This window comes from Carcharhinus amblyrhynchos, chromosome 11, assembly GCF_965287045.1.
Source record: "Carcharhinus amblyrhynchos chromosome 11, sCarAmb.v2.hapA, whole genome shotgun sequence".
Classification (NCBI taxonomy): domain Eukaryota; kingdom Metazoa; phylum Chordata; class Chondrichthyes; order Carcharhiniformes; family Carcharhinidae; genus Carcharhinus; species Carcharhinus amblyrhynchos.
The window spans coordinates 77708110-77734677 of NC_137334.1; the positions used below are offsets into that span (position 1 = coordinate 77708110).

The 26568-nt window shown below is 42.2% G+C and overlaps 1 protein-coding gene across 6 annotated transcripts in view; it reads left to right on the forward strand.

Annotated features, from left to right (window-relative positions):
- Positions 1–26568, forward strand: part of lypd6 (LY6/PLAUR domain containing 6) — a 208618-nt gene that overhangs the window by 101839 nt on the left and 80211 nt on the right. For 4 of the 6 annotated variants that reach the window (XM_080199400.1, XM_080199395.1, XM_080199397.1 and 1 more), the window contains exons 1-3: positions 1347–1506; positions 4969–5069; positions 20298–20411. Coding sequence is in view for 2 of the 6 variants with exons in the window: in XM_080199397.1 (XP_080055523.1) it covers positions 20339–20411 (73 nt within the window). In the remaining 4 variants the exon portion in view is untranslated. Of the gene's footprint in view, positions 1–1346; positions 1507–4968; positions 5070–20297; positions 20412–26568 lie in introns of those variants that run through there. The other 2 variants (XM_080199396.1, XM_080199398.1) reach the window with 2 other exon arrangements.

Sequence of the window (26568 nt, forward strand, 5' to 3'; positions counted from 1 at the left end):
TCAGTTCCACGTTCCCGCCCTCTCCCCATAACCCTTAATCCCCTCTCTTATCAAAAACCCATCAACCCGCGCCTTAAAAATATTTAGTGAGGTAGCCTCCACCACTTCAACGGGCAGAGAATTCCAGAGATTCACCACCCTTTGAGTGAAGAAGTTCTTCCTCAGCTCCGTTCTAAACCACCCCCCCTTTATCTTGAGGCTGTGCCCCCTAGTCCTACTGTCCTTTTTGAGTGGGAAGAGTCTCTCCACCTCTATCCTATCCATCCCATTCATCATCTTATACGTCTCAATGAGATCTCCCCTCATTCTTCTAAACTCTAACGAGTACAAGCCTAGTTTATTCAGCCTCTCCTCATAGCTCAACCTCCTCAACTCCGGCATCAGCCTAGTAAACCTCCTCTGCACTCCCTCCAAGGCCAAAATATCCTTGCGTAAGTACGGCGCCCAAAACTGCACACAGTACTCCAGCTGCGGCCTCACCAATGCCCTATACAGCCGCAGCAAGACCTCCCTACTTTTATATTCAATCCCCCTCGCTATGAAGGCCAGCATCCCATTCGCCTTCCTGACCACCTGCTGCACCTGCAAGCTGGGTTTTTGTGACTCATGCACAAGGACCCCGAGGTCCCTCTGCACCGTCGCATGCTGCAGTTTTTCTCCACGTAAGTAATAGTCCTTCCTACCATTATTCCTACCAAAGTGGACCACCTCGCACTTGCCAACATTAAATTCCATTTGCCAGTTCCTGGCCCATTCGCCCAGCCTATCTAGAAATTAAGGGTTATGGGGAGAGGGCGGGAAAGTGGAACTGATCCACTTCAGATCAGCCATTATCTTATTGAATGGCAGGGCAGGCTCGAAGGGCCAGATGGCCTACTCCTGCTCCTATTTCTTATGTTTCTTATTGTGAGGGTGGGGCAAATGGCACTCTTTGGAATGAGAGGAGTTAATTATCTGGACACTGAAATGACAGTAATAAGGACAGGAAGCTTCCAGCAAAGTGGCAGGAGAGGACTGAGGGTTTGTGAGGAAATCAGCAGGTTATTAGGTTAGCAAAATTAGAAGAGCCCTCCAAGGATTAATTTGTCATGAGAAAGCAGACAACTTTCATTCAGAATTGAAAACCTGATAAGCTGACTTTCTTCTCAAGAACTGGGTGTGGGACTGGGGTGGGGGGGCAGGTGGTAGGTGGGGGAGTACTGGTTCGCAGTTGATTGGCTGCCAATTAGCAGAGCCAGCTAATCAGAGGGAGGGCCTTCTGCACAGCCGCCCACTGGGAATGTTGATTGGTTACTATAACTGACAAAAGTGCACACAGACCGAACACAGGCTACACACCACTTCAAAGCAGCAGTTGAGGGGGAAAAAAAAACCACAGACGACACTTTCCACTGAAGTCAGCCAAGTTGCATTCATGTAAAAGCAGGAACCATGGTCACGGGACCTCAATCAATGGGCTAAAACCGGTTTACTCCACCAATTGAGCGCCAGTTATTTTTGTGGGGGGTAAGTACAGGCACAAGACCTATTTTCTTTCTGCTGGCACTAGTTGTTTGAGTGAGGTGGTGCCAGATAGCACTCGTGTGAGTTCATGACGAGAGTTATGTCTTCTTTGATCGTTTTCTTTGGCTTTCGGTAATTTAAATGAAACTGAATTTGTGAGTGAGGCGGTTTCTCTTGAGATTTTTCACTGAGTGAAAAAAAATGCAAGCTGTGGAATAACTGGGTTAAAAAATCAGTGCACAAGTATATATGTGTGTATCTATATCATTATTCTACAGGCTTTTGAGATTAAGATAGTTGAGTAGAACATTAAGCTTTCTGCCTTAAGTATCCAGTCACCACAACACTGGATCATGTACGAGCAAATCCTGTTTATGGAATAAGCTGTTTGAGGAGTCCAGACTGAACGATTGTGTATAGGAGGATGAAAGGGTGATAGTGGCATAGGGATCGAAGATACCTTTGAATCGCTTGTCTGACTGATGCCGTCTGCCACTTGAAACAATAGAGTGTGGATCAAAATATAAAATTGCTGCACATTTTAAATGTGCAGTCAGTGCATGTGTGGATTATTCAAAGACAACAGCTGTCACACTTTTTTTATTGAAACAAATTCGGTAATGCCATCGGGTTATGTGCACAGGTACAGAACATGCTATTGGTGTCTAAATAGTAAGTGCCCTAATTATGCTTGCAAACCTTTTCCATCTCAGTGTATTTGAATTCTGCTGTTTATGGGCAGGGTGTTGATAGTTAATTTTTTTTCCCAGATTGTTGAATTTAATCTACGCCATTTTAAAAAAAACACAAATGAAATATTTGTGCAGCAGTGAAGTCAGCGTCTGAAAGAACGGTTCTCATTTCAGTTACAAACCCTGTAAATAGACACCTGAGTGAAAGTACAGAGTGAGAAGCTGTGCCAGTGATAGTGCAGGCATCTCTTCAATTCAAAGAGTCCTGGTCCAGTGATGTAGTAATACAGACTTGTTTCCACTAGAGGAAGTGTCCTGTCCAACGCTGCACAACCACCTGGCATCATGTAATAATGGATTACTTTAATAGACTGTCCGATATGCAGGCAGGCCATTTGGCCCCTAAGATCTATGCTGCTGCTTATGACTCACACATGCCTTTCACCCATTCTTCATCTAACCGCCTTGATTTATTAGTGACCCTAATTCTGGTCTCTGCATGTGGAAATGCCTTCTGTTCACCCAGCCTATAAAACCCTTTCATAACCTTAGGGACCTCTGTTTTAAAACTTAAAATCCTCTGTTAGGTAAAGCCTCCACTTCCTGCTTGCTCACGACAATATTCCCCCCCTCCTTGTTCAGATGCTCCAGATTTACACAAAGCAGTCAGTCTGACAATAGGAACATATCCCAACCGTTTGCAGGTCTAAAATAAAGTACACAAAGGCCTGAAACGCTTGCATGTCAACCATTTTCATGTAACTAGTTCAAATAAAGCCAAAAGTATAATACTGCTGGGAATCTGAAAATAAAGTCAGAAGATGTGGACAACACTCAATGGAGAGAGAGAAAAACAGTATTAAAATTTCAGGCCAATGATATTTCATCAGAAGTAGAACTTCATTTAATCCAGCCTGCTTCTGTTTTTGCAATCTAGCTAATAATTGGTCACTTCACTGTTCATTGTATCAGCAGTGGAGAAACCCACATGATATCACACAGGCAGCAATTCCTGCTGGAATAGTATGGATAGAGAACTTTTTTTTTCCCAAACATTTAATGTATTCATTAGAAATGTACAAGAACATTACAAACTTTCCAAATGGCCATCGTACAAAAAGCAGTAATATTCGTGTCATGACTTCAACAGGGCACATGAGGTTGACCTCTTGGAGTGTGAGCTCACTGATTGAGCTTATAATTGCCTGCCCAATCAGGGAGATTCACCTGTATATAAAAATGGGAGTGCCAAGTCCACTGGCACTCTGGATTCCAACTCTGTATTTAAAGCACTCTTTAGAATGGAGGTAATGTTGTAAATAAGCCTACTGGGTGGCATGATGGCACAGTGGTTAGTACCTCTGCCACACAGCGCCAGGGACCCAGGTTCAATTCGCGTCTTGGGTCACTGTCTGTATGAGGTTTGCACGTTCTCTGTGTGGCTGCGTGAGTTTCCTCCGGGTGCTCCGGTTTCCACCCACAATCCAAAGATGTACAGGTTTGGTGGACTGGCCATGCAAAATTGCCCCTTAGTCTCAGGGGGACTAGCTCGGGTAAATGCATGAGGATAGGGCCAGGGTGGGATTGTGGTTAGTGCAGACTTGATGGGATGAATGGCCTCCTTTTGCACTGTAGGATTCTATGATTCTAAAGGGGATCTGGTGAAGGGACACCGGCCTCTGAGGAGTTATTTTAATTCAGGCTCTTTACAGCTGTTTCACTTTGCTGAACAGCCGTAGAATAAGCAGATTACAGACATAAGAGTCTTTCATAGGCACAAAACAACTTTAAGGCCAGTATTACCAGGTGGAAATATTATACTGTGAGTATCTCAGTATTAAGGTATTTGAAACTTCTGATTAATAAACATCAGCAGTGAATTTCAAAGACAGACAAATTCTTATGGAAAACCATGAATAATACAAGACTATTTTACAGGTAATGTGAATAAAGGAGAAGTGGCACCTATATGGATAATTCTTGGGCAGACTTTAGCTATAGATGCCCATGGATCCCCACTATTTGTAGTGGAGAGCTCTCTTGTGCTGTAGCCAACATTATACTTGAAACTCCCTGATGGGACTTTCACATCTAACATGGGTTTTGCGTTGCAAAAAACAGATTAGGATGAGACTGGAACTGATGAAGTGATGGCACATCATGTCACAGGACTGTCATTATTAACCCAGTAAATTCTTGCATAATGGTGACATGCTCTTAAATGTGATTGTTTGTGAAGATGTCTGGAAGGGTTTGGTCAAATCCATTTTACTAATCTGCAAATGTTTCATCAGTAGCTGTTAAGCTAGTGTTCAGCTGTTGAGGCTTGAGGGGGAGTATTCATGCGGTATCTTTGTGAGCCATTATCTCCACGGATCTGCTGCCACTGTTGGGAGCCTGATCTTTTTTTTGAAGTTACCAATCTGTAATCAGGATCAGAGTGGAGAACATCTGAAATGAAGGGGGTGGTGTTCTTTTTTGTGTCCGTGAAGGAGCCCTGCTTGACAGCTGCTGCATTCATTAGCTTTGTGTCTTAATCGGAAAACTGACTAATTGGGGGGGCAGGCAAAAGGTATATTGAATACACTAATGTAAGAGAAAGAGGGAAGGCTTCATTTCACACTGGGCAGGCAGCACACTGAACAGTCAACGTCAAGCAGGCAATCAGAGTTAATGCTGAAACAAGTTCTGATTGCTTCATGGAAGGCCTGAGGGACTGTTTTATCATCCGATCCTCAAAATCTTTACATTTTTTTCCTTTCTATTTGTGCAGATCTCTAAGATGAAGGCAGTTCTGTACAAGGTCTAACCTTGAGATTTGGATATTTACAGCCTTGAATGCATCTGCTTTGTTTGAAACTCAGCTCGTGGGAGGTCAGTCAGGTTATTTAACTTCTCCTCTCTCCACTCTTTTAAAACTTTCCCTAATCCCTGCCTCCTGATCAAGTTTTCAGCTATTGCCCTAATGTCTTGCCTTTGGCTCATGTCAACTTTTGTCTGATTAGTCTGTTGCAAAGTGCCGTGGGAGACCTTTTACTGTGATTTTAAAAAAAGGCATGGTAAATGCAAGTTCTTTGCAATTTTGATGTCTCCCGTTCCTGTTATTCTACCATAGTGGCTGATCTTTCAACTGAACCTTCTGCCACTCAGCCTCCTCTAAAGACTCCTTAAAACTTCACTATGAAAGTTTATTTGTCAGTGTCAAGTAGGCTTACATTAACATGGTTAATGTGAAAATGCCTGAGTTGCCACACTCTGGTGTCTGTTTGAGTACACTGAGGAGAATTTAGCATGGTCAATGCACCAAAGCAGCATGTGTTTCGGACTGTGGGGGGAGACCAGAGCACCCGGAGGAGACCCACACAGACACAGGGAGAACGTGCAAACGCCGCACAGGCAGTGACCCAAGCCAGGAATCGACCCCAGGTGTCTGGCACTGTGCGGCAGCAGTGCTAACCAATGTGCTGCCCCTTCTACCCACCCTGTCCAATTGATCCATTATCTTTGTTGTTCTTCTGATCTGCATACAGCTTCTTCCCTGGTGCCTTTTAAACTGTACTGACATCTCTTTCTGCACTTGAAAATTTAAGTTGCCGCAATAGACATCTACAACTAAAGGTGATAGTGAAAGTAAACAGTGTGAGGGTGCAATGTTGACACTTTCAGCTGAGGAGATCAACAATCAGTAAATATGTTTCATTTAAAATTAAGCAAGTGACACTTCTCTTGCTGCATTGCAGTTCTTAACTCATTGATTTTTCAGATTATGGAGGACCTTGCACTAAGGGAATAAATATGAAACTCAGCTACCAGTGAGGAAGATTGATTTCATGTAAATGAAGCCACTGGCTTTGTTTTATGAAACAATGGAGAATAAGATGCAACTTCAGACTCCACCATTGCCCAGAGTCAGCGGCGGAGATTTAATGGGGCTTGCTGTCCTGACACATGAGAAGCAAATAGCCCCATCATCGGCAGCTAATTACCTCTACTCGGAAAGCTAATGTAACAGAAGGAGCCAGATTGCTGATCGCGGAGCCCTGGGGGCTTTGGCAGCTTTTAAATTCCCAAGTGATGTGTCTTTTTTTTTAAATCAGGGCCACTTTTCTCAGGATCAGAGCTTTGTACGAAAGACCCACTGAACGTGAGTTTCAAAAAAGTACAGTCGCTTTTTCGATTGCTTTGGACTGACATGTAGACACAAAGCCATTCTTGGGATTTATTTTGTGCAGGGCTGTCTGTCAGTTTACATATGCAGGAATTTATTTAGAAGTGCAGTAAGACAGGTGCATTTTGAATGCCTTTCTTTAAATGTTCTGATGGTTCAGGTATTGTAGTTCATGATAATTGATGGATTATGATAGTTTGTACTGATGGGTTCCAGTCCAGTGATTCCAGTCATAGAATTGCAACAGAGAGGCTGGCTGTTCAGCTCAATCACTCGTATTCCTCCATATGAGCAGTAGCCATAATCCCAAGTACTCATTTTCTTCCCGTATACCTTTATCCCCCTTCCCTTTGATAAGTGTTTTCAGAATGCCGTATTTTCACTAACCGGGATGGTTAGTGAAAATTAGAAATTCCCAACTTGGCAGACCCATATCAATATAAAGGTCCCAATTTTCACTCTGGGGAGGCAAGGGAGCATGATCAAGGTGGACCTCTGGCTTCTGGAGGCAGTTCAGAGGCAGCCATAGAGGTAGGCAGGTGCCAAGTTGGGCTAGTTAGAAGGCTGAGCTCAGTTTTAATAAAGGCTGATAGGCTCTTTAGCCCTCATTTTCCCCTTCCTGATCCAGCCCCTCCATGTCACCTCACACCTCCGTAACCACTCACCTAGTATCTACCATGGGTTGAGCTCAGGATCCATGTGGAAATTTAAAAATGAACTTGTAACAATTTAACAAAGCTCAATGCACTTGATACAAAGAGGAAAATCTCATTCATGACATCAATTCAAATATTTTAAATCCTCTCAATTAGTCAATGTGTTATTCCAAAAATGAGGAAACAAATCATGAACAGTTTATGCTTTAATAGTCTCTTTAAACTGTCAATCAAAATGTGAACTCACTCCCTCCTTGCCCCCCTGTTGTGATAAGTGGCTTTGGATCATTTGAAACTCAAACAAGCATTCACAATGGGCTCAGCTGCAAAAATGCCAATTGGGAAATGTCAATATTGCAGATTTTTTTCTGTCAAAGCTACATCAGATGGTCTGACAAAACAATCAGCTCCAGCAGCGTGCAAGTTATTTTACTCTGACTGACAGCTGTAATCTCTTTTGTTTTGGTTTTGAAGGGCTGAGAATTGAAAAAAACATCTGCCTTTCAAGGGCATTTATTTCTTCTCTATAAATTTGTGGTTCCCATCTACACTGTGGTCAAGGCCCTTGCAACAGTAGAAACGATGTTCATTTAAACTCAGCACTATTTTCAGATGTGTGTCGTGTCCATACAATTCATACCCCACTTCCTTTCCCCTTTCAGGAAAAATTATATTGGCCTGATATGGGGACCGGACTTCTGTATCCAGGTCATGCCCACTATTTTAAAATGTCTCTGGAGTCACCCCAACTTCATGTACATCCAGCCCGGTTTATAGAAGGCCGGTAGCACAGTGGCACAGGGATTAGCACTGCTGCCCTGGGTTGGATTCCCAGATTGGGTCACTGTTGGTGCAGAGCCTGCGTGTTCTCCCCATGTCTGCATGGGTTTCCTCCGAGTGTACTGATTTCCTTCCACAATCTGAACGACGTCCCAGTTAGGTGTATTGTCCGTGCTAAATTCTCCTGCAGTGCATCTGAACAGACACTGGGGTGTGGCGACTAGGGGATTTTCACAGTAACTTCATTGCTATGTTAATGTAAGCATATTTGTGATACTAATAAATAAGCTTTAAACTATCTTACCCTCCTAATCCTTCACGCCTCTTCATATCCCCCTGCCACCTCCATATCCACTCACCCAATATCCAGTCTGGATGGATCTCATCCCACATTGGACTGGGGTAAACACAGTAAGAAATCTCACAACACCAGGTTAAAGTCCAACAGGTTTATTTGGTAGCAAATGCCACTAGCTTTTGGAGCGCTGCTCCTTCATCAGGTGAGTGGGAGATCTGTTCACAAAAAGGGCAGATAAAGACACAAACAATGTGAGTAGACCTGTTTATCTGTACCTTTTAAGACTTGATTAGCTGTAAAGACCCACATTCCAATCATTATTCTGTAAATTGAGTTTGTATCTCTATATGCCCTGTTTATGAACAGATCTCCCATTCACCTGACGAAGGAGCAGCGCTCCAAAAGCTAGCGGTGTTTGCTACCAAATAAACCTGTTGGACTTTAACCTGGTGTTGTGGGACTTCTTACTTGGATCTCAGCCACCATGTTAAAAATGAAGAAAGTTCTAACAATCTAATAGAGTTCAAACTCATATACATCTGATCTGAAGAAAACTCCCTTTCATTCATTAAACCCATTCAAATATTTTAAATCCCCACAAATGAATAATCTGTCACTAAAAAAAAACTTCAATTCAGGAGCCACATCAAAGACAGCTGATCCTCTGCTAGACTTTTAAAATGATCAAAATATGAACTGAGCACTCTTGATGAGATAAGTAGCTTTGGCTCTTTTGAAACTCAGCCAAGCATCCATAATGGTCTCAGCTGCAGTAACAATCTTGAGAAATGTCAGCAATGAAATCTATTGCAAATACAAAAACAGATTGGAATGGCTTTTTCTTAAGCTACGTCAGATGGTTTGTCAATCATTGGATTCCTTTTTTGATTCCAGTTGATAGCCTGCAGCCGAGTTTTTTTTTGTCATCTTGAAGGACTAGGTATTTATATAACATAAGATAATGATATTTAAACAAACCTTATTTGCCCTTCTCCTCCATGTAACCTCCCCGTAGCAGCGAAAGTGGAGTCTGTTTGGAATCATAGAATCTCTACAGAGCAGAAGGAGGTCATTTGGCCCATCAAGTCTGCACCAACAACAGTCCCATCCAGGCCCTATCCCTATAACCCCACTAGTCCCCCTGACAGTAAGGGGAAATTTATGGCCAATGCACCTAATCTGCACATCTTTGAGAGGAAACCGGAGCACCCAGAGGAGACACAGAGAATGTGCAAACTCCACACAGATAGTGACCCGAGGCCAGAGTTGAGCCTGGGTCCCTGATGCTCTGAGGCAGCAGTGCGAATTACTGTGCCACATTGCCACCCTAAATGCAGCATTATTTTCAAAAGGCCCAACAGGTTTGTGTTTTGTGTCTGTGTGATTCACACTCCAACCCCTTCCCCTACAGTGAAAATTATATCAGTAAGACATGGTGGCAGGATGTGTGCATCTGAGTCCTGTCTGCCATTTTAAAATAACCCCAGGGTCATCCTGACTCAGTAAAAGTCTGGCCCATTGTCTTTGTTTCAATGCCTAAATCTGGTATTCACAAACTTCTACATTTTTTTTGTTTAAATGAAGCTGATACTATTACCTATTCAAACCTTGCGCATCTCACCTCATGTTGATGTCCCCTTATTCCCCCTCATCAGTCTGGAACAAAGTCCACAGGATTGTACTTGGTGAACTATTATGTCACAAAAGAAAGTTTACTTTACTCCTTTCAAAGCATTAGGCTAACAGTAATACGGTTCTTGTAATCCAACATCTGGATATTATTTTAAAATACTTGCTGTGGTGTTTTCCTTTCGGAAGATGTATAGGCCTGATTATAACCTGAGCCACCTGCTTTGCGGTACACACTTGGGTTGACTGACTGTTTTACAACCTAATTGAGGTCAATCAAGTGTAAAATTGGGCATAGTACAAAACCAGTGTTCGACCTGGTCCCAGCTGTATTTCCGTCGGGTGAGTCAAACTAAAATCGGGGCTCCACATTTCTAATGAGAAAGAATGAAAAAAATGTGCTTTATGTCAAAAACGAAGAAATTCAGGACATGCCTAGAGCACATTACAGCAACCAAAATACTCTTGAAATGTAGTCATTTTTGTAAAGGAAATTGTTGCCAGTTGCAAGTAAAATATTAATAAAAGAGTGACGTTCTTTTAAATGCAATGAAAACAATATAATGAATCTATTATTTATTTAATATAAACCACTTGTGTCAAAAATTTAATAAAATGTAATATAAAGTTGTGTCAAAGTGTCCCACAGCTCTGTAATGTCTGGCACAGTTGAATTGTGATTTCAGCTACTGAAGCACCTTGGGTCTTTCTCTCTGTGCTTTGTAAATACTGGTTGTTGTTTCTGTGCTTCTGATGTGATGAACATGAGTTTCAAGTTCCATAAATAAGGTTTGTATGTGAAAATCCTCATGCCCTATGTCACAGGACTGATTTTTCTTACTGGAATATCCAAGAGTTGCACATTCGTTCACTGTTGACAGTGTACCTATTGACATAAGAACATAAGAAATAGGAGCAGGAGTAGGCCATCTAGCCCTTCAAGCCTGCCCCGCCATTCAATAAGATCATGGCTGATCTGTCGTGGCTCAGTTCCACATTCCCGCCCTCTCCCCATAACCCTTAATACCCTCTCTTATCAAAAACCCATCAACCCGCGTCTTAAAAATATTTAGCGAGGTAGCCTCCACCACTTCAACGGGCAGAGAATTCCAGAGATTCACCACCCTTTGAGTGAAGAAGTTCTTCCTCAACTCTGTTCTAACCCGCCCCCCCTTTATCTTGAGGCTGTGCCCCCTAGTCCTACTGTCCTTTTTGAGCGGGAAGAGTCTCTCCACCTCTATCCTATCCATCCCATTCATCATCTTATATGTCTCAACGAGATCTCCCCTCATTCTTCTAAACTCTAACGAGTACAAGCCTAGTTTATTCAGCCTCTCCTCATAGCTCAACCCCCTCAACTCCGGCATCAGCCTAGTAAACCTCTTCTGCACTCCCTCCAAGGCCAAAATATCCTTGCGTAAGTACGGCGCCCAAAACTGCGCACAGTACTCCAGCTGCGGCCTCACCAATGCCCTATACAGCCGCAGCAAATCCTCCCTACTTTTATATTCAATCCCCCTCGCTATGAAGGCCAGCATCCCATTTGCCTTCCTGACCACCTGCTGCACCTGCAAGCTGGGTTTTTGCGACTCATGCACAAGGACCCCGAGGTCCCTCTGCACCGTCGCCTGCTGCAGTTTTTCTCCACGTAAGTAATAATCCTTCCTACCATTATTCCTACCAAAGTGGACCACCTCGCACTTGCCAACATTAAATTCCATTTGCCAGTTCCTGGCCCATTCGCCCAGCCTGTCAAGATCCTTCTGCAGACTCTCCACACCCTCCGCGCAATTTGCCGTTCCACCAATCTTGGTGTCATCAGCAAATTTCGACACCCTACACCCGGTTCCCTCCTCCAGATCATCTATATAAATGGTAAATAGCTGAGGCCCCAGCACCGACCCCTGGGGCACTCCACTAGTCACCAACCGCCAATCCGAATAGCACCCATTGACCCCCACTCTCTGCCTCCTATTTGACAACCAATCCTCTATCCATGCTAACACCCTACCCCCAACTCCATGTCCCCTGACCTTCTGCAGTAACCTCTTGTGAGGTACCTTGTCAAACGCCTTCTGAAAATCAAGAAAGACCACATCCACCGGCTCTCCTCTATCCACCGCCCTAGACACATCCTCACAGAACTCCAGTAAATTTGTCAGACACGACTTCCCCTTAACGAAACCATGCTGCGTCTTCTCTATCAAGCAATTCCCCTCAAGATGCCTCGCTATTTCCTCCTTGATCACGGATTCTAACATTTTACCTACAAAGTTAACAAGTTAATACATTTATTCTTTATAATGTGTATTCTGTTTTTTTTTGTGTGTGTCTTTATTTGAGATAATTGTGCCAGCTCCTGTTTTGTTGCACATAAGCTTTTGCATTATTAGTTATTAAAACATAATTTCTGAATTATTTTAAACAATTTTCAAAAATCCTCATCAGGTGAAAAGCTGAATTAAACTTAATGTTTTCCAAATGCTAAACCCAGCCAGTTACTTTTAAGGAAACTGTGGTGTAATAGAATAAGAATGAGAAAAGTGCAGGTGGATATGTTAGCTGTTTTTACCTTCACTGCAAAATCTTCCAAATGCTTTTGTAAACTCCAACAATCCAGCTTTAACTCAGATGCTTAGGTCAATTTGTGAGCAAAGCTTGTGATTAGGAAAGCACAGTAAGAAGTCTCACAACACCAGGTTAAAGTCCAACAGGTTTATTTGGTAGCACAAGCCACTAGCTTTTGGAGTGCTGCCCCTTCGTCAGGTGAGTGGGATTTCAGTTCACAAACAGGGCACATAAAGACACAAACTCAACTTACTAAAAAATGGTTGGAATGCAAGTCTTTACAGGTAATCAAGTCTTAAAGCTACAGACCATGTGAGTGGAGAGAGAGTTAAGCACATGTTAAAGAGATGTGTATTGTCTCCAGCCAGGACAGTGAGTGAGATTTTGCAAGTCCAGGCAAGTCACAGATAGTGTGACATGAACCCAAGATCCCAGTTGAGGCCATCCTCATGTGTGTATTTTGTGAACTGAAATCCCACTCAACTAGTAAAGGAGCAGCACTTTGAAAGCTAGCGGCTTGTGCTACCAAATAAACCTGTTGGACTTTAACCTGGTGTTGTGAGACTTCTTACTGTGTTTACCCCAGTCCAACGCCGGCATCTCCACATCATTAAGAAAGTAAACAGCTCAGCCGTTTGACTTGTTATGGAAGCCAGATGCTGTCACCTGATGGCAACTTTTCACAAGTTACTTTGCTTTCCTGTTGTGGATGGTAGTTCTACAGAACCAAGGAAGCTGCAGTCTGCTGGGAGCTATCCCAGAAACTTCCTCTTCTGCACTCATATCGTAAATGGAAGGGATAAGGGACAGAAGATTTTTCTAGTACAGAGAAAATAAATGTTGGATTCTGGAATTCACATGAACCAATGAGGAAGTCTCTCATGGAGGTTGGCAGGCTGAGAACCGACGTTATAAAATTTTCCTTTCCAATGGTGTTGACGTCATTAGATAAAGTCGCAGAGGTGAACCAGTTATGTAAGCGCTGGTACAAAACTACAAACTTTCCAGCAATCAGATTATATGGGGGCCAGGACTTGGTTCAGTCTGACGTTAAATGGCAGATTAGGATTGTAGCTCAGGAAGGGGAAAATTAACTTGTTCAACAGGTCTTAGGTCATGTGAGCTTATCTCTCCATATGGTCTTCTTCAAAGGATGTTTATCCTGTGTTTGGAAATTGATTGTGTGCCAGGCTGATAATGTCTCAGCCATTATGGGTTGCTTTTGTTGATGTTTTGGTGTTCAGGATGCCTGTAGACTCACACACTCCAATAGCAAACTTGGTTTGTCAAATGCAAATAACCTTCTGGAAATTCATTTTGATGTTGGCCTGTTTGTAGTCCCTGGGGGGTGGGGTGGGAGAGTCTAGAGGAAGCTCCTAAGATGTAAGGTTCCCAAAACTGAAGTGAATTATTTTGTTGCATTGACTCAGAGATGATAGCTCACAGCAGGCAGGTCGTGAATGTAGCCCAATTCAACACTCAAACCAGCTTCCCTTCCATTGACTGACTGCACTCCCCGCTGCCTTGGCAAAGCAGCCAGCATAATTAAGGACCCCACACACTCTGAGCATTCTCTCTGTTCCATCTTCTTCCGTTGGGAAAAAGATACAGAAATCTGAGGTCACGTGTCAACCGACTCAAGAACAGCTTCTTCCCTACTGCCATCAGACTTTTGAATGGACCTACCTTGCATTAAGTTGATCTTTCTCTACATCCTAGATATGACTGTAAAACTACATTCTGCATTCTCTCGTTTCCTTCTCTATGAATGGTATGCTTTGTCTGTATAGCGTGCAAGAAACAATAGTTTTCACTGTACACCAATACATGTGACAATAATAAATCAATTCCTGTCAGCTACCCTAATGGTCTTTGTTCAGCCAAAAAGTACATTTTAAGATTAGGAAATAGCAATGAGGATACATCTTTAGGTTCTGTTCCACACACTAGGAAAATCTGGTCTGCAAGCTAAACATTTCTGAAAAGCATCAGCTGTATCTAGCATGTTGAGCAGTGCAGATGCCTTGCTGTGTCTTCAAGGGCATTAGTTTCAAGCATTAAACAGTGCGATCTCACGTTGAAGCTTCAGTGTGAAACCACACTTTATTTGTTCTCCACATTAAATGTTGCTAATTGACACTGAATCGCTGTGGAACAGCTGAGGTGCCGTATAATCATGATGCAGAACTAAATTGCCTATTATCCAAAGAATCGTGCACCATGTGTCACTTAGTAGAAAACGCCTTTCATGTAGGATCATGGAAATCAAGGACAATGCCCACCTGAAAGGTCTCATGAGAGACCCAAATCGTTTCCATGCCCAGGCCTCATTTTAATCTGGCTACTGAGCTGCCAGCACCCAAGGAGCGCTGGAAGGCAGCTCACCAATTATTGGTGACTAGGGTGAAGTGAAATAAGGAGCATTTTTAGGTTTAGATCTTACAATTACAAATCCTAAAGTACCTGTTCAATCAGTCAAAAGCCTGAAGTAGATAATTTCTTATCGGAAAAAGAAAGAATGTCGCAAAGTGCGCCACCATTTGCCACTCTTGTGTGTCTGTTGCCCAATTAGAGTATGATCTGGGCAGGGCTGTAGGACCAGCTTGGCACCTAATGAATGGGAATGCTGAGATGAGTTAAACTATTGTTATATATACTTGGGACATAAATGTATATAAAACAATGAGATGACAAATTGAGTAAATCTAAATCTACATTCTAAATGGCACCTTGATATCATTTCTACAATTTCCCCATATATGTCTTTTGATAGCCCAAAGTCAAAACGATCAGTTTCTGGAGATCTGGTTATCTTAAATCCCATTATTTTTTCCATTACTAATTTTTTGAAAATTTGTGTTAATTCCAACAAGCCCATAATTTAGACTTATTTTAGGTTACGCTACACCTTACCTTGTTTTTCTCTTTTTCCACTGTTGAAATCGCTACACATTAAGTATTGGATAAATCTGCCATTTCTTTACCATTTAATCTCTGCTGTATCAGTTTTTGATGGGCCAACATTATCCTTTACCACTTACTTTTTTCTTATACTCTCTAAAGGTTTATATTGTTAATTAATATTCAGGTATCAATTTCAATATTTCTTTGCCCAGCCCTAATGCCTTTCCCTTAATGTTTTGCAAACCTGCGGTGATTGTACAGGATTAAAAATGTTTTGACCACAACTTTGCTTTTCATTTTTGGCTCAGAGTAATTGCCCAAGGTAAGTAGCAGCAAACTTTATTCAGCTTTAAGATGGGAATCCAAGCCCTGGAAAAATTAGATCAGTCTGAATTTGGACATGCAACGTACATTTTCTATAGATCTGAATTTTGCCAGTAAGGGAAAGGGGGTGGACTGTAATTCACACAGGAGGGAAATCCAAACACTTGGTGCTGAGTTCAAACAGACCCTGTTTTTGCTGCTGCCAAAATCCTGAACCTACAGTGAGAATCACAAATTTATGGAATAGATACAAACACACTTGAAGCTCTGATCAGGCCTGTTAACTTGCCATGATCTGAAGTACTTTAAATGTACCACTCATTAAATTGTAAAATAAATTGCCTGGAGCTGTCAATGACTATCTGAAAAAATACCTGCTGGACTACTTTGATTGACAGACCAGCTGGTGTAGCATCTATTTAGGTAGTTTCAATAGAGTTGTTGCTGATATTTCTCTAAGGGCCATTTATTATGAATGAGTGGTTGAATTTCAAAAGCTGCAATTATCTCAGCAGGGGATTCAGATTTCACAGTGTGATTGACAATTTGAAGAGGCTTTTAAATGATAAGGGTATGAACAACACTTTGTTTTTCTATTTGAGGAGATTCAGAAGCTTTGATACCTTCTTGAATGGGAGCTTTTCTTCCACTATCAAATCTGCATAGTGAGAGCATTGTGATTTTATTTAATCTTCAATAATAACAACTCTCTAAATGGCTAATCTAGCAATAATGCTGAAGATTTGTACTCCCAAACTTATTGCGACAGTAGTCAAGCAGTTCCAGTACAGCTACAGCACGAGCATCTACCATGCAATATGGAGAATTGCCCAGGCATATCTTCTGCACAAAAAGCAAACCAAATTTAGCCCATCCAGTTAATGCCCCACTGGCCTACTCTTGATCCTTAGTAAATAAATGGAAACAGTCAATAGCAGTGCTGTCAGGCAGCACTTGCTCAGCAATACCCTGCTCAGTGCCACTCCAGTTTGGGTTTCGCGAGGATCATTTAGCTCCTGACAGCAATACAATGATTTAAGCATGAAACAAAACAATTGAATTCCAGAGGTGAAGTGAGAGTGACTGCCTTGGACGTTAAGGCTGCATTTGACCAAGTGTGGCACCAAGGGACCCTAGCAAAACTGGAGTCATTGAGAATCAGGGGTAAAAGTCTCCACTTATTGAAGTCAAACTAACACAAAGGAAGACGGTTTTAATAATCAAGTGCGGCTCAAGGACATATCTGCAGCAGTTCCTCAGGATAGTGTCCAACAATCTTTTGCTGCCTCATCAATGATCTTCCTTGCATCATGAGGGCAAAAGTGGGGATCTTCACTGATTGCAAAATTTTCAGCATCATTTGTGGCTCCTCAAATTCTGAAGCAGTTCATGTCCAAATGCAGCAATACTTGGACAACATCGAGCCTTTGGCTGACGAGTGGCAAGTATCATTCATGCTACACAAGTGCCAGGCAATGACCATCTCCAATACGAGAGAATCTAACCATTGTCCGTTGACATTCAATGGCATTACCATCACTGAATCCTCCACTATCAATATCCTGGCTTTTACCATTGACCAGAATCTGAACTGGACAAGCCATATAAATACTGTAACTACAGGAGCAGTTCAGAGTCTCCGAATCCTGTGGTGAGTAACTCACTTCTTGACTCCCCAAAGTCTGTCCACTATATAGAAGACACAAATGATGGAAGACTCTCCAAATACCTGTATTAGTGCAGCTTCAACAACATTCAATGGCAGAATGGGGATTGGGGGAGAAGGGAGGGTGTGATAGAAGGGATGATGATCTTGCAACCCATAATGATTCATGATTTCCCCAGCTGGCCAGCGAGAAAACTGGAAAGATGATGGAGGATGACTATTAACGATCATGTATTGAACAGAAATAACTTTGCCTGAGTAGCCATTGTTGCAGCAATGCCAGACTTGATTGAGTCTATACCTTGTGGCGCCCAGCTTTTCACAGTCCTGGACATTTCTGATGGGTTTTGGCCCATACCTGTTTAGGAAGGGAGTTGGGCATTAAAAATACTTGGATGTTTTTGTCCCAAGACTTTCATAACTGCCCCTCCATTTGTAATCAATGTATAGCCATGTGTCTAAGGTGTTGAGCCATATATTGGCTTATCCAATAGATAGATAACTTACTACTATTGATAGGAAAAGGGATGCAGGAATTGCTGTGTGTCGTAACCGTCTCCCCTCTTTACGCTCATTTTTGGGTCTGGCTAGATGCTGTAGGAAATTTGTAGATGATAATGCCTCTATAGCAGCTTCTATTTCACTTTTACTAAAGAAAGGGGTCAGTTGGAACTGATGTGAAGAGTTGCGATGTCATCTTCATTCTCTGAAAGATGAGAAAAGAGAAATCAAGAGTTATCTGCGAAGATGGGGAATGGAGAGTTGACAACGAGCAGGTCTCTGGTAGAGAGAGTAACAATACCACGTGGGCCGTGGTTCAATTGATCATTGCACATATTGACCGGAACAATATCGCCAATTGTACATCATGTGCAGATCAAATGAATTTCAGTTGAAGTAAACTGTCCAAAACCACAACCCAACAGGAATTGTTAAATTGTTGAGGGAAGATGAACAGGTTTTTTTTTGAAGGAATATTTGCATTGAGATCTATTTATGTGAGAATATTTTTGCGGATGGATATAGTGCGATTGTTAGCCTATCAAGATTACACACCTGAACCTGACCCAAACAACCACTTTCCCAGGGAAACGGCTTCCAAAGATCAATCGTATCTCGCCCTAACTAGTGGACCAATGAATGGCTTGGCTACTGTCCCCACCCATATGGTGCTGTATCATGATGTTCATCATGAGATAGTCCCTATCGTATTGAACCTCACTGACATGGGGCTGCCACAGTTTTGTGCATACAGGGAAGTATTGTATAAGCCCCATGCAAAATAGTACTATTTTGGGGGTGTTACCTGTCCATTTAAACCTGTTCAATTTGCTGTTCGTGAATTAACCAATATTTACCAACATGGCCACAGTCAAATGTTTTGAGTTTTATGGATAACATGAAGGCTGATTTGCACAAAAATGTTGCCAGATTTGATTAGGAATGCTCCCTCTCACAGAACATGTGACTGCACTTGGAAACACCATTAACAAGTTCACAAGGACTATCTGAATTCCAAATCCGTTCAGCCTGAAATTCTCAATTGGGATATAAATGTCAACATTCATCTCTGGGCCATCTTACATTCAAGTGCTGGGACAATTGGTAAGAGTGGCACACCCACTGATCTTGTGAGATGGGTAAAGAAGCTAAAAGCCAAGAAGATGAAAAGATGGCTCAGGCATAACAAAACCTCAATGTGCAAGATTATCAATAGATGATGTATGAGCCCAGCAATGAAAGGTGCCTCTTAAAGGAAAACAGCAACAATTTTAATATAGTGGTTTAATAAAAGGTTTATGAGGTATAAACATAGATAAAGATATACAAGTCTGAAAATTATACCCATGCAGACATAATTCTCAAAGCAATTATTGTCTTTTTAAGTCAGTCAAATTGTAGTTTTTGATCATTTTCTCCAAAAAAGCAATTAATAAAAACATGATCTTCTGTTTGCTTTTAAGAATAACCTATCAGCCAACCACAGATTTTCCAATGACTCATTGTTAGCACCTACAAGCCTCTGGAAATTGATAAAAATAATTCTGAAAATTGAAGACTTGTTAACAATTTTGAAAAAAAGTTTAAAGTTTATTATTTAGTCACAAGTAGGCTCACACTGCAATGAAGTTACTGTGAAAATCCCCGAGTCGCTACACTCCAGTGCCTGTTCGAGTACACTGAGGGCGAATTTAGCATGACTAATGCACTTAATCAGCACGTCTTTGGACTGTGGGAGGAAACCAGAGCACCCGGAGGAAATCCACATAGACATGGGGGGAATGTGCAAACTCTGCACAGACAGTAACCTAAGCCAGGAATCGAACCCGGGTCCCTGGCGCTGTGAGGTAGCAGTGCTAATCACCGTGCCAGAAGTGATACAGCTGGACTGTCCAGTCAACCAGAACAAGAGTGCATTGGGTGGTGTTTGAACAACTAAGGAAGTTGAGAAGGAGGCAAGAAGGCTCGGGCATTGAAATGATTAATCAGAGTGTCTTCTATATGAAAACCCTCTTGAGAAAGATCATGATCTGTACAAATTTACTGTCTGCTGCATGGAGCTTGGCAAAGCCAGTTCATAACATAGCTGCCATGTCACTTCTCATCCCTTTATCTCAAAGAGATAGATTTACCAGCCTGTCCATTAGTTCTGCTTCCCCTCGTTCATCTTTGCATTCTTTCAAAAAGCGTGCTCTTTCTTTGCATTGTGCCTGTCATTGTTCACTTGGGTCTAAAGCAGCGATTAAAAGATTAAGTTTCATCGTTACTTGTTTTCATACGCTGTTGGGTTTTTTTTTAAGTTACCTTCTTCCATCTGCTGCTCTGCGAGTGGAGTTTGCTGAGCGAATCCTGCAGTCTGTGCTGGGAAAATGCAGGCATATTGCAGAGTAGCAGCTCGCCACATACTCACAGGGGCTGAAATCTATCTGGCCTGTGATGAATTCCTGTCCCGTTTCCTGCCGTCAGCTATCTCTTGGTGAGCTAGAAGAGATAAAATTCTGTCTGGCTGTCCCGCTTTGGAACTGAAACACTAACTAGGGCCCACCAGAATGACTACGCTGCATCTAACTGGCCTCTTTTCTTTCATTTTGCTGTTCTGTCAATACAGGAGCTGTCGGTATCTCCTAAGAGGTTTTTGCACCACTTCTCATGGGAGAGGATTTATTTCCACCTCCTGGCCGTGAAGAGCAGACAACCATCTCCTATGAAATAAAATCCGGAGGTTAGTAATAATTTGCTCAAGGTAAATCATTACATTGAGTTTGCTTTTGCAATACACTAATTGCCACATTTAGAATCTTGTGGAGATGTCACAGCGCTAAGTAATTCTATTTCTTTTAAAGCATGATGAATGTAATTATGCCTTCATAATGTTTTGTGCAATAATCCCAGTAATTTTGATTGATCAGAAAGAATGGGGGGGCGGTAAAATTGCATTTTAATTCGCCAGCAAAAATTTAATTTCTTAAATCCACAAGTCTGAGATTAATGGCCACTTATTTTTCAGACTGAACTAGTGGGTTTCTTGGAAGCAAAACAGAAGTGGTTGAGATCCCTGATATTTTGTAATATTGGTTAGCAGCATTTTGTGGTACCGTATTAAACTGTCCTCGTACCTTGTACTCGTACTGCCACAATTGTAACTGATTAGTGATTCAAATGCCAACTGGCTGTTCAACACAACCTACTTATAATTCTTCCACTTCTGGAAAGATTGCTCAGATTTGAATTAATGATTTTATTCTAAAGACAAGCCTTGGTGCCGGCATCTGTTAGGTGCAGCATGCAGCAACACACGAGAGGAGAAGCAAGTGAGGTTTACCGCATGCTGCTGTGACCCTCCTTGGCTGTCTCAAAGGTTTCAGTGGTTTGGTTTCAGTGCTCTCCTATTTCTGAGTCAGAAGACTTCAAGTTCCACTCTGGGTGTAAAAGTCGAGGTTGGCACTGTCCAGTTCAGTACTGAGAGAGTGCTGCGCTGTCAGAGGTTCCATCTTTTCAGCTAAGGTGTTCAACTAAGTCTGTTCTCTGAAAGGTCTCCTGGCACTATATCAAAGAAGAACAGGGACGTTCTCCTAATGTGCTGTGCTGTATTTACTCCATAACCACCAACATTGATCTGTCCACAGAATTGTTGCAGTGCAAAAGGAAGCCATTGAGCCCATTCTGTCTGCATTGGCTATCCAAAAAAGCAATTTACCTAATGCCATTGTCCTGCCGTCTTCACACATTTTCCCTCTTCGGATAAAAAAACTAATTCCCTTTTGAATGCTTTTGCTTCTTTTGTCATTTATTTTAAATCTGTGCCTTCTTGTTCTCACTCAATTCATGAGTAAACAGTTTCTCCCTCTCTACTCTGTCCAAAACTCCTCTTGATTTTGAGTAGCTGTATCTAATCTCCTCTCCGCCTTCTCTTCTCCAAGGCAAACAGTCCCAACTTCTCCAATCTATCTACATAACTTAAGCTCATCATTCCTGCAACAATTCTCATGAATCCTTTTCGTCCTCTCTCCATTGCCTTTGCATGAGGGGGGCACGGTGGCACAGTGATTAGCACTGCTGCCTCATAGTGCCAGGGAACCAGGTTTGTTCCCAGCTTGGGTCACTGTTTGTGTGGTGTCTGCACATTCTCCCTGTGGTTGCGTGGATTTCCTCTGGGTGCTCCAGTTTCCTCCTACAGTCCAAAGATGTGTAGGTTGGGTGAATTGGCCATGCTAAATTCTCCCTCAGTGTACTGGAGTGTGGCAACTGGGGGATATTCACAGTAACTTCATTGTAGTGTTAATGTAAGCCTACTTGTGACTAATAAATAAACTTTAACTTTATCTTTCTTAAAAAGTGGCACCCAAAATTGGACACGAAACTCTGGCTGAGCGAATGTCTTGCACAGATACAATTTAATCTCCCTGCTCTTGTACTCTATGCCCTAGTAATGAAGTCTAGACTATTGTATGTTCTGTCAACTGCTCTGTCAACCAGTTCTGCCACCTTTAATGATCTATGCACATATACACCCAAGTCTCTGCTATTTCACCACTTCAGAATCATTCTCTTTATTTCATATTGACCCTTGATATTTTTCCTCACATTTCCTCCACATTTGAACTGCATCTGCCACTTGTCTGCTCATACTTTCAACCTGTTTGTGCCCTATTGAAGTTCTATTTTAAAGTTTATTTATTAATATCACAGGAAAGCTCATATTAACTCTGCAGTGAAGGTACTTTGAAAATCCCCTAGTCGCCACACTCCAGCACCTGTTTGGGTACACTGTGGGAGAACTTAGTATAGCCAATGCACCTAACCAGCGTGTCTTTCCTTGTCACAGTTCACAATGCTTTTAAGTTCTATATTATCTGCCAAATGTTGAAATTGTGCCTTGTATTCCAAAGTTCAGATCATTTATATATAAATATGTGTACCAGGAAAAGCAAGAATCCCACACTGACCTCCACTGCAAGTCTCCCTCCATTTGAAAAATATCAGTTAACCATGGTTCTGTTTCCGATCTCATATCCATTTCTCTACTGTCCCTTTTATTCCATGAGTTGTAACTGCTCATAATTGTTGTGTGACACCATACCAAGTGTCTTTTGAAAATCCATGTACACCATGTCAACAACATTGTCCCCATTAACCTTTTCTGTTTCCCCTTCAAAACAAAAACTCCAGCAAGTCAATGAAACAGCATTTTCCCTCAGGAAATATGTTCTGGATTTCCTTAATAAACCTGCTTTTGTCCACGTGGTTATTAGTTTTATCCCAAATTATTGCTTCTAGAAGCTTCCCCATCATGGAAGTTAAACTGATTGACCTGGAGTTGTCAGGATTATCTTTACACTCTTTTTGGAACAGATGTGTAATATTTACAATTCCCCAGTCCTCTGGCACCACCCTGAGTCTAAGAAAGACTGGAAAATTATTTTTCAGTTTCCACTCTCACTTCTCCCACTATCCTGGGATGCATTTCATTCAGTCCTGGTTCTTTATCAACTTTTTAAGTACCAAAGTCTACCTATTACCTCATTATCAATTTCAAAACCTTCTAGAATATAGATTACCTCCTCTTTCACTATGTCCTGTGTAATACCTTCTTCCTTGGTAAAGATAGATGCACTGTATTCATTTAACACCTCTCCTGCGCCCATCTCCTTGTGTACAACACCATTTTGGTACCTAATTGACTCTAGTCCTTTTTTTTTACTTGTATTATTTATATGCAAGTAGATGACTTTTGGGTTCCCTTTTATATTTGCGGCCACTGTATTCTCACACTCTCTGTTTGCTTCTTCTATTTTTTAATCCTTTCTTACTAACTCGCTCTGTGTGACTCCTTTTTTATGTCTATTGTTTTAGAAATCGATATTCAATTTTTTTGGATTTAGTGGCCATTTGTCTGATTTTGGGGTGGTCTCTCTGCCTGTTACCATGGCGAGGGAATATATTATTGATTTTGTCGGGACTAAGATGCTCCTCATGATAATTTAGTTCATGTTATGTCTAATTTTCACAATGGCTTAGTAACAAAGTAGCACGCAGACTCATGGATAGGGAGCAGCTGTTCCCTTTAGTTGAAGGGTCAGTAACAAGGGGACGTAGGTTCAGGGTGAGGGGCTGAAGGTTTAGGGGTCTGGAATGCATTGCTTGGGAGGGTGGTCGAGGTGGGTTGCCTCACGTCCTTTAAAAGGTATCTGGATGAACACTTGGCACATCATAACATTCAGGGCTTTGGGCCAATTGCAAATGGGATTAGGTGGGATTTCACGTGTTACTAATGTGTTGGTGCAGACTCAATGGGCCGAAGGGCCTCTTCTGTGCTGCATCATTCTATGAGAAGTCTAAGAATCATTTCTAGGAGTGGATTGTCTCTCTGCTTGTGCGCAAAACTGTTTGAACTCAAAGCTTCATAGGTGTAGGTGCTTTTCACTAAAGCCTGTTTATTTTAAACTCTAGCAGAACAGCCTTTTATACCCAAGGGCTGAACCACGCACCCATTTGAAGAGGGTGGGGGTTGGATAGCATTCTGCAACTGGAATGAGATTGAGACACAGTGTGAAGCTCAGGAATGGTAAACAATTCAAAAATATGCCTGTGACTTGCACAGATTTCCACTGTGTATGGAAGTGAGGTCACAGGAAGCTAAAGGTTAAGTGATGGCACTCAGATGGAAGGAGAAGGGGGTGAAAGAGCTATTGGAATACATTGTGCAGCTGAAAGGTTTCGTCAGAGGGTGTTGTCCCTACAGCAAGGCAATTTTATCTTGGCTAATTTCCTAAGATGTGCAGCAACATGCCGCCCTCAAACCTTCATTCAACTCCACTTTGGCTTGTGGGGAAACTGCTAAACCTCATGTCTATTTACAACACACCCTTTAGCTCTGCTTACATTCAGACTGTTGCTGCGAGCACTGTATTATTTCACTGATCATACGTCCACTGCGTACAGGTATGATCATTTCCCATGGCAATAATGTTTGTTGCCAATAATCTCCAGGATGGCTGTTCTCAATACTGCAATTTGAATAAAAAATATCGACAGATCCATAGAATCCCTGCAGTGCAGAAAGAGGCCATTCAGCCCATTGGGTGGGATTTTCCAGCTGTGCTGACTCCAAGCCCGGAAAATCCCACTTGAAGTCAGCAAATCATTGCATGGTCCGTGTCACAACTGCTTTGATTCCCGTGGTGGGCAGAATGGGAACATCCACCCATTGTCTGCATCGCGTCTCTGAAAGAGCATCTTGCCCAGACCCACCCATTCCACCCTATCTCTGTAACCCTCTGCATTGGCCGTGGGTAATCCACCTAACCTGCACATCTTTGAACATTGAGGGGCAATTCAGCATGGCCAATTGGACAGTAGGAGGAAACCAGAGGAAACCCACGCAGACAGAATGGGAGAATGTGCATAGACAGCGACCCAAGGCTGGAATCGAATTCAGGTCCCTGGCGCTGTGAGGTAGCAACGACAACCACTGTGTCACTATGCCACCCCATATCATCTGCTTTGAAGAACTGTTTTCCTGAATCCCATCACTTAAAAACTTGCTGTTTAATAGAGTGCTCATTGTCACTGGGTAGATAACAATCTCAAAGACCATTCAATGTTGCCAAAAGCCCCTGATGAATTATGACTTGTAACTGGACCCCACCAGTTACAAGATTTAACATTCTGCCCTGTGATAACAGAAGAGCTGCAAAAGCAATGAGGATACTTACTGGTAATTGAAATAACGGGCCTGATTTTACCATTTCCATTCTAACTGCCAATTCTGGACGTAGTACTGATCCGACTTAGAAATCCACTTTCGGGTGCCCCCATATGCTCTCAGCCTGAAAAAAAAATCTCCAATCCGATTCGCGCTGTGGGCAGATTTAAATCATGCATTTAAAGCGTCGTTGCGCCCGATTTGGGTGTGGAACGGATCCCCGCCATTCGTGGGTCTCAGTAAAGTGGTGATCTGCGTGGACTCGGATGCAGTTTGCGATAAAGGCCTTACACCCGACTTTACCACGATTTCGCGCCCGAAAATGGGTGCAAATTGTTGGTAAAAATCAAGCCCATAGATTGTATTTTCAATACAATTTTAATATTTGGCCGCTTGAAGAGAGAATAAATTTGTAAGGAAACAGAAATGTTAAAAATATTTAAAGGGACAGGGTGTTCAGTTCAGTGCAAGGGTGGATGGGAGGGGAGAAATATCCCCAATATCCAGGACAATGTGGTTTCTCCCTGGCGTCGGAGAGTTGATCTGCGAGGAATGACTGCATTGGGAATGTAAGCTGGATAAAATTCAGATATGCACCAATGAAAGAGAACAAGGGAGCACTGGTTCAGAGAATATGAAGGGCAGGTTTGGAGCAGACACTTGTTAATATTTCTTCATAGCAGTGATCAACAGCTGGAGGAGCTTGGCAAAAGGGCTGGTTGGGACCTGAAATCTGGATTTATTTAAGAAAACACTAGGATTTATAAAGGAATGAAAGCTTTTGTGATTCTTGAAAGATGAGATTAAATAGAATCACAGTCATAGAAATACACAAAATGGAAACAGGCCCTTCGGCCAACTCGTCCATGCTGACCAAGTTGCCTAAACTGAACTAGTTCCATTTGCCTGCATTTGGTCCATATCCCTCTCAACCTTTCCCATCCATCTACTTGGAAAATGTCTTTTAAATGTTGTAATTATACCAGCCCCTACCACCTCCTCTGGCAGCCCATTTCATGTATGCACCATGCTCTGTGTGAGAAAAGTTGCCCCTCAGGTCCCTTTTAAATCTTTCCCCTCTCACCTTAAACCTATGCCCTCCTAGTTTTGGACTCCCCTACTCTGGGGAAAAGAAATGAGCTGAACTAAGAGCCTTGCAAAGATTCCTGTACTC